General features: G+C 61.6%; 1 protein-coding gene across 1 annotated transcript in view; it reads right to left on the reverse strand.

The window, feature by feature from the left end:
• Positions 1–7,045, reverse strand: part of CDHR2 (cadherin related family member 2) — a 9,893-nt gene extending 2,848 nt beyond the window's left edge. Inside the window, exons 1-19 of the mRNA XM_035899359.1 lie at positions 6,993–7,045; positions 6,585–6,661; positions 6,100–6,165; positions 5,867–6,006; positions 5,606–5,659; positions 5,312–5,401; positions 4,645–4,734; positions 3,971–4,093; positions 3,750–3,893; positions 3,543–3,618; positions 3,231–3,337; positions 2,921–3,151; positions 2,674–2,829; positions 2,300–2,467; positions 1,983–2,044; positions 1,649–1,889; positions 1,307–1,543; positions 970–1,045; positions 274–888 (exon numbers count right to left, since the gene is read on the reverse strand). Coding sequence (XP_035755252.1) covers positions 274–888; positions 970–1,045; positions 1,307–1,543; positions 1,649–1,889; positions 1,983–2,044; positions 2,300–2,467; positions 2,674–2,829; positions 2,921–3,151; positions 3,231–3,337; positions 3,543–3,618; positions 3,750–3,893; positions 3,971–4,093; positions 4,645–4,734; positions 5,312–5,401; positions 5,606–5,659; positions 5,867–6,006; positions 6,100–6,165; positions 6,585–6,661; positions 6,993–7,045 — 2,806 coding nt within the window. The remainder of the gene's footprint in view (positions 1–273; positions 889–969; positions 1,046–1,306; positions 1,544–1,648; positions 1,890–1,982; positions 2,045–2,299; positions 2,468–2,673; positions 2,830–2,920; positions 3,152–3,230; positions 3,338–3,542; positions 3,619–3,749; positions 3,894–3,970; positions 4,094–4,644; positions 4,735–5,311; positions 5,402–5,605; positions 5,660–5,866; positions 6,007–6,099; positions 6,166–6,584; positions 6,662–6,992) is intronic.
• Between the last annotated feature and the right edge of the window lie 914 nt (positions 7,046–7,959).

The following is a 7,959-nucleotide window of genomic DNA, read 5'->3' on the forward strand; positions in this document are numbered from 1 at the left end:
CTCAGGGTTTCTGCAAATGTCCCAAAAGCAGAGCTCCAGTCACCAACAGGGCAGCCCTGCAGCACCCTTCTCTGCTGCCTGTGGGAGCCTCATCCTCCCCGCAGGCTCAGGTCCCTGTGGCAGGGACCAAAAGCTGGGGACACCCTCCCTCCATCACCAAACTGCCCGGCTCATGCCCTGCTCCCCACAGCTCCTCCTGGGAGGTGGAAGAGGCAGGTCCCACCACCCACCATGCTCAGTGGCGGTGGAAGGAGCGGGGAGTGGGTACGATACCATTCTGGCTGTAGCGGTTGCCCTTCTTTGTGCGCAGGTCTTCAGCCCGCAGCGTGAGCACCACCCTGTCGCACAGCTCGTAGTCAATGTCTGAGCTGTTCACCAGCACTGAGCCGTTGAGTGCCAGCACAAACCAGTCCCAACACACCTCCCCAGCGCTGCTTGCCCCCTTGAAGCAGGTGACCGCCAGCTCCTCGAAGACCAGCGAGTGGTTGGTGTCTGGGTCGGAGGCAACCAGTGTGTGGACCACACCCCGCTGCGTGCCGTTCTCGCTCACGTACACGTCCTGCAGTGAAGCAGGCAGGATGGTGGGGGGCTCGTCATTGATGTCTAGGATGTGGACCACCACCGAGACGTTGGCAGTCCCCCCCACATTGTTGGCGGCCGTGTTCTCCGCCAGCACCACCAAGGAGAAGAACTTAGGCTGCAGGTTGTCATAGTCCAGGGACAGGTCAGGGTCCATGGACAGGTTCCCACCATAGTGCCCTGGCCCCAGGCGGGACGAGCGGATCAAGAAGTTGCTGGAGCCACTGCTCCTCTGAAGTAGGAAGGAAATGCGGGAATTGATCTCCGTCTGGTCGGCATCTATGCCCTCCACCTCACCCACAAAGAACCCTGCAGGTGGAGACAGAGACTCAGTGGCCAGTGGGCACTGACTCTGGGACTCTGCTGGTCCCAAAAGCCTGACCATGAAGCTTCTACCTGGAGAGTCTTCAAAGACTGAGAACTCATAGGACTGGTTGAGGAACATAGGTGCATTGTCGTTCATGTCCTGCAAGAGATAAACTCCATGGTTGTAGCTGCTCCAGGAAACAGGGTCCCCCACAGCAGGGTGGGGACAGGAGCGTGGACACCTGCCTGCCTGCAAGCAGGAGGCACACAAGCTCACTCCTGCATCTCTGCATCAACTATTCCCTCTGCTCCCACAGAGAATTTGGGGACACAGTGCCCCTGCCACAGCTGGGGATCCCATATCCCCTCCCTGTCCTTATATCCCAGCTCCCAGCGCATCCCTGCTATGCCCAGGGCTCACCCCCACAGTGATAGTGACGTTCACCAAGGTGCTGAGCTGCGGCACGCCATGGTCGTACACCTCCACCGTCACCACCATCTGTCCCTGCTCATCTTCCAAGGCCTCGCGGTCCAGCGGCTCCCTGCTGTGCATCTCACCTGTGGCTGCGTTGATGGTGAAGTTGTTGCTGAATGGTCCTGGCAAGATCTTAAAGCCCAACTCACTGTTGCGGTTGCCAGGCTCGTCGTTATCGATGGCCTGAAAAGGTCAGGGATTGGAATGGTGCTGTCCAGCACCTTGGGGACAGTCCTCGCTCCTCTCCAACAGCCCCTCGTCATCCTCTCCACCTCTGGTGGTACATACCTGGATCTGCGTACTGACGTTCTGCCCCTCTTCCACCGAGATGAAGTAGGAGCCAGTGATGATGGGTGCCATGTCATTGTCGTCCAGCACGGTGATCTCCAGCATGGTTGTGCCCACCAGGTTGTCCCCATCCTTGGCCTGGAGGTTGGCGTAGTAGATGGAGCGAGTCTCCCGGTCCAGCAAGCTCCCATTCTGCACCAGCACTGCCCCGGTTGTGGCATTCACCGTGAAGATTTTACGGCTATGGGACACAAGGAGCTGTCACCAGGGCTCAGGCCTGGAGCCCCCTCAGTGGGACAATACCCCAGTTGTGGCTGGCTGTGCCCCTACGTACATGCTCTCTGGGAGCAGCTGGTAGGTGATCTGGCCCAGGACACCACTGTCTGGATCATAGGCCTAAAACAGAGAGAAAGAAGCATCCAGTCAATCCACCTCAGCCCCCAGGACAGTGATGTGTCTGGGGCACTGGCTGCTGGCAGTGAGCATCCCAAAAATGTGGCCCTGATAGGCATGTGGTCCCACACCCTCTGAGCCCACTGGCACCATCTCCTTCCCGTGTGCATGGACAGAGCAGTGCCCTCAACACCAGCAGTGCCAGGCTGCCCTGCTTAGGGAACATAAGCTGTGCCTGCTCCCTGCCCAGCACCTGACCGTGATGTTTGGGGAGATGATAGTGCCAGCAGGGCTGTTCTCCATCACGCTCAGGTTGTAGGTACTCTGGACGAACTCGGGGATGTGGTCGTTGCTGTCGATGAGATTGATGGTCACGGTGGCCGTGGAGCAGCAGTCCATGGGGTTCCCCTTGTCATTAGCAACGATCTGCATGATGGAGAAGGGGCAGTGTCTCACATGGTCCCCAAGCATGAGATAGAGACCTGTCACTCTCCAGCCCAGCTCCTCTGAACCAAACAAGCTGCCAGGGCAGAGCCATGTTCTGCTTTGGCTTTTGAGCCCTGCAGGAGAAGAGCTGTGTCCCTTCTGTGCCCTGGTATACACAGGGAGCAGGGACTGTCCCCATGGCGAACCTGCACCACCATGACATGGCTTATCTCGTAGTCCACAGAGAATGGGTCTTGCACCAGGAGCTGGACCTCCCCTGTGCCGACAATTTTTGCGGGGGAGACGGTGAAGGCGCTGGCATTTGGACCCTGCAGGTACAGCTCATAGTTGCTGTTGATGCCCTGCCAAGGAGACATGCAGAGGAGTGAGGATGGGTGGTGCAGCCAGGACAGGCATCTGTGCTCCAGCCCAGCCCTCTGGACAAGTTCCCACCTTGTCTGGGTCATGGGCAACGATGCTGAGGTTGGACACAGGCAGTCTGGAGGACGAGTGCTCTACGATGTTGCCCCTGAAGTTGTTCTGGGCACTGGTGGAGAAGTTGCAGCTGGGAAGGGAGCAGTGGTAGAACTGGGGCTTGTTGTCATTGACATCAGTCACCATGACTGTCACCAGGGTGCTGGCCTGTGCCACCTTGTTGTGGATGTCCCGGTTCTTCTCACGTGCCTGGGCGGGAGGAGAGAACAGGTTGGAAAGGCCCGGGGAGAGAAAGAAGATGGGGTTCCCCTTGCTGCCTCCTACTCACCATGACTTCCAGCAGCACTTCCTCACTTGGCAGCTGCTCACGGTCCAGGGGCCCACTCACAGTGATGGTGCCCGTCGTGGTGTTGATAGCAAAGGGGATGCTGGCATCTAGGGCAAGGGGACAGCAGAAACCAGCTGCAACCACCAGGACAAGCAGGCCTGGCCCTCTCTCTGCCAGCAGGGCAGGCTGGCAGCATCCAGGAGCCCAGAACCAGTCCCTGTGGTGCCCCTTGCTGCCTGATCACCCCCCCTGCCCATCCCACCCTGCCACCGCTCACCCCCCCTGCCCATCCCCCCCTGCCCCATCACTCACTGGTGATGCTGTAGTAGATTTCATCATTCACGCCTGTGTCTCTGTCCATGGCAGTGACAGTCAGCACAGTGGTGCCCTGCAGGGACACAGCCATCAGAGCAGGACCATGACATCTCCAGCTGTCCCCATGCCTGGTGGTGCAGACACCCCGGGGCCTCAGAGCCCCCAGGGGTAGGGACATGCTGCTGGGGCAGGCGGGCTCCTTACCAGGGCACAGTTCTCAGGCACAGAGCCAGAGTAGGGCTCGTTGAGGAACCGTGGGTCCAGGTTGGGTAGGTCCTGGATGGTCAGGGACAGGTAGGTTGAGCTCTGCTGGAAGGTCAACATGTTGTGCAGCATCCCCCCACCGTCCTGGGGAGCAGAGCACCCGTTAGTCCCACGGCACGCTTACCTGGCAGCCCCGCGCCCCCATCCTGGCTGGCCGCCACCTTGGCGAGGATCTTGAGCTGGTAGAAGGTGTTCTGGGCGTAGTTCAGTGAACCATTGAGCACCACGCTCCCGTTGGGCAGGATGTAAAAGAGCCAGTGATTCTTCATGCTGTCTGGGATCACCTGGGCAGGGAACATCATCCCATGTCACCAAGGCAGGGAGCAGAAGTGCCCCAGCAGAGATGGGGGCTCAACCCCCATCCTTCTGCCAGGCTTGGCCTGCAGGCTGTGAGGACCCCCTACCACCTGGCTCATCCCCAGCTTGCAACTGTTCAGCACCTTATGCCCAGTGCCCAGGCAGCCCTCCTGACCTGACACATACCCCTGCTCCCCCAGGACCATGAGACTGCCCCTGACCAAGTCCCCCAGCACCTGTGTCCCATGAAGGTGGCTCAGGAGTAGGTTTCAGGTATGGCATGCCCCACTCTGCGATGCACTGCTGCTCTCCAGCAGGCACGAACCCCTCCTTGATGCTGGGGAGTGGGCAGGCTCAGGGGAGATGCCAGGGCCTGCCCTGGCTCAACGCCATCAAGCCACGTCACCTTCCCATTGGCACAGAGTGCTTGCTGGGGAGGTCCTGGGACACCCAGCATCCTCCCAGCTCCCACACCCCAGCACGCTGAGGTCCCAGCCAGGATGATGCCTGGGTTGTTGGAGCTCATCCCCGCACTCACCTCTTCAATGCTGTAGCTGACTTTGGAGGCATTCCCGTTGTCGCGGTCATCAGCAAACACGGTGTAGATGATGCTGTTGAGTTCCATGTTCTGGGCACACAGAGGGGTGGTGGTGGCATCACCCAGGAGAGCAGGGGTGGTGGTGCTGGGCCCAACCCCTGCCAGCCCTGCTCTGGGATGCTCTGGCCCCGCAGGGCTCCAGGGGTTGCCCAGTGCTGTGGGCCATGCAGGGATGAGCTCCTGCCCTTGCTCACACTGGGCAGAGGCTGGATCCCCCCTGCCATCCTCCCTGGGGCTCCCTGGGAGAAGGGGCTGCAGCCTGGGGCTGCTGGAGGGGTCGGGCTCAGCCCCACACCCTGTTTGCACCCTGATCCAGCCTCACCCTGGCCTGGGCTGAGCAGCAGCTCGGGCACTCCTTGATCAGAAACTCATTGCAAGGGCAGAGTCCCAGCGCCTTGGACCGGCACAGAGGCACGCGCCGGGAACTGCCATGGCACAGAGCACTCCCAGGTCAGACTTGCCGGCTGCACCATTGCCCCATGCCCAGGCGTGAGGTCACCCCGTTCCTGGCACACCACTGTCTCACTGCTGGCACACCCATGCCATGGGAGCCACCCAGCACCCCTGTCCTGCTGCCCACAGGGGGCGGGAGGTCCTGGGAAGGTACCTCAGGGATGGAGGTTTCATACGGCAGGTGCTGGAAGACAGGAACATTGTCGTTACGGTCATCCACGATGATCGTGAGCTTTCTGGAGACCTACCGGTGTCAGGGAGGGCACAGGGTGAGTGAGGGAGATGGTGCTCAGTAGATATGGGTGCAGCTCTGGCACCCTGCGTCCCCCTGGCTCTTAAGCCAGTCAGCATCATCCACCCCTGGGCAAAGCCCACCTCCAGCCCCCTTCCCCACCGAGCCTTGTCCGCAGCCCCGCTGCAGCCACCCAGCCCATGCCCTGGCACTCACTACTTCGTTAATCCCATCGGACACCTCGACCATGATGGTGAGCTTGGCCTGGAGCTGGAGGGACACAAGGCAGGACTTGGTCAGGGCCAGGCGGAGCTTGATCCTTGGATGGCTGAGCCCCAGTGCCCTCCCACCCGCCACCCCTGGGTGGGATGCTCGTCCCAGGTGGCTCTCCCACCCAGAGCCAGGCTCTGCTCTCCATCCCCGTCACCCAGACACCCCAGCTCCAGCAGGGACATCTGTCCCAGTCTTTGTCCTCACCTCACGGTCCAGGGAGCTCCTCAGCGTCACATTGCCTGTCTTGGGATCGACAGAGAAGTAGAAGGCATCTGGCCCGCTGATGCGGTAGGTGAGCGGGTCCCCATCAATGTCAATAGCTGCCAGCTGGAAAGCTTGCTGGCCTGGGGACATGGGCAGTGTCAGTCCCTGCCCAGGCATCCCCCCCCGGCCACTCCTCCTGCACCCTGGGGCCTCCCTGAGGCTGCCCCACTCACCCAACTCCAGGTCCTCAGGCACGTAGACTAAGGTCATGTTGAAGAAGGGGGCTGTGTTGCTTGAAACTGCAAGGAGAAGGTGTGCTGAGCACCACCCCTGCGCCAGGCTCTGCCCGCACCCTGCACCCCTGCACCTGGCAGCACCTACCTAGCTCCAGCCCCAGCTCCCGGACATGGTTTGGATCTCTGGGAGAGGCAGGGGAACCCACCACCCCTCACCTTCCGTGTGCTCATCCCACACCTCCCACCTGAAGACCAGACTGCATTACCCATGCTGGGTGATGTCCCCCCTGCCCAGCCCCCTGCCCGCGCTGCCTTGCCCTGGGGCAGCAAGATTGTCATTGGGGCAGCAAGGTTGCCATTGGGGTGGGCAGCTGTTTTGGTGGTCCCAGCTGTCCTCAGGGAATTTGGAATGAGTGTTGGGGGCTGAAAGCATCTCCAATGCCTCCTGCCCACCTGTGCCAGCCACCGAGCAAAGTCCTCACCTGCTGCCAGGAGGAAGGGGAGCAGCAGCAGCGAGGGCCATGCCATCCTGCCGGCGAGCCTGTGGGCACACACGCCCCTGGGGCAGGAGGGGCTCTAGTGGGGGCAGTCCCGTCCCCTGAGCTGGGCTGGTGTGCAAGCACCAGGCTCCATCCTGCATCCCCGGGCACAGGGTCTCTGGGGACATGGCATGGGGGGACAGGGTTCGCCTCCAGGCACTGCAGACCACGGGGGTGCTTGGGGACCCCAGGAGCCTCTCCTGGACATGGCTGGAGGTTCCATCACTTGGGCTCAGTGGGGCTACCCCAAGCAGCACTTGGAGCCCAGGAGCAATCTGTGACACCACCGTACTGTCTGCCCTCCTTGTGCCATGGCCCATGGGCAGCCCCACGGTCGACAGACCCCCCCACCTCTCCCCGTGATGGACCATAGTGCCTGTGGGGGCCAGGGCGGGGGCCGACATCCCTTACCTGCGGCTGCGTCACTGGGGATGCTGCTGGATGGGCTGTTCTGCGCTCGCACCCTGACACCACCAGAGACCTTTGCCTCCTGCAGTAAAAACACTCATCAATTATTAACTGCAATTAAGGGGTGAGACATCCCTCTCTCATCTTCTTTATTCCTTGTGCTCATCCCCCAGCTCTCACCCAGCCCAGCCCCACACTCACTCCCCAACCGCAAGCCCCCACGCTGGGTGCTGTCCCCCAGGGTTCAGTCACCCCAACCTGCACCCATGGGATTCTGGCTCCCAGGAGGGATGCAATGCCTGCAGGGATGCAGAGGGATCCTGAATCACCCCAGGGCACTGGAGAGGAGCTGGGCAAATGCCCTGCCATCCCCTGGGCTGGGGACACTGGGGTCCCACCAGGACAGGGGGTGGGCACCAACCCAGAGGTGTGGCTACTGGGGCGGGTGCCTGGGGCCCTCTGCACCCCCTTGCTACCCGCTACCCTCCCCGGGGGCTCAGCCCAGCCTCCCTGACCTACTTTGGACCCACCGGGGACAAGGGTGGATTGTGCAGCTCCGCTCAGGCAGAAGAGGACTGGGAGGCAGCTGGGGAACACGCGGGGTCTGGACGCCAGGGAAGCTCTGGGGTCCCCCAGATGCCCAGCCTACTCCGAGGTCCCCATCTCACCCCGCACCTGGGTCAGGGAGCCCTCAGAGAATGGGTTATGGGGGACCAGCCTGCGACCCCCCTTCTGCAAACCTCGCCAAGGCTGGTCTAGGATCCCCCCAGCCCCTGCAAAGGCTGCCCTGGGACACGCCCACAGACACCCCGTGGGCTGCCTGGGGGTACCCCCTGAGCCCCCCCCCGGCCTGGCTCAGGATGAACCCCCTGAGCCCCCGGGGGCTAGTGCTGGACAACCCTCTGCAAAC

The sequence above is a fragment of the Egretta garzetta genome, unplaced genomic scaffold, assembly GCF_000687185.1.
Source record: "Egretta garzetta isolate BGI_Z169 unplaced genomic scaffold, ASM68718v1 scaffold121, whole genome shotgun sequence".
Classification (NCBI taxonomy): Eukaryota; Metazoa; Chordata; class Aves; order Pelecaniformes; family Ardeidae; genus Egretta; species Egretta garzetta.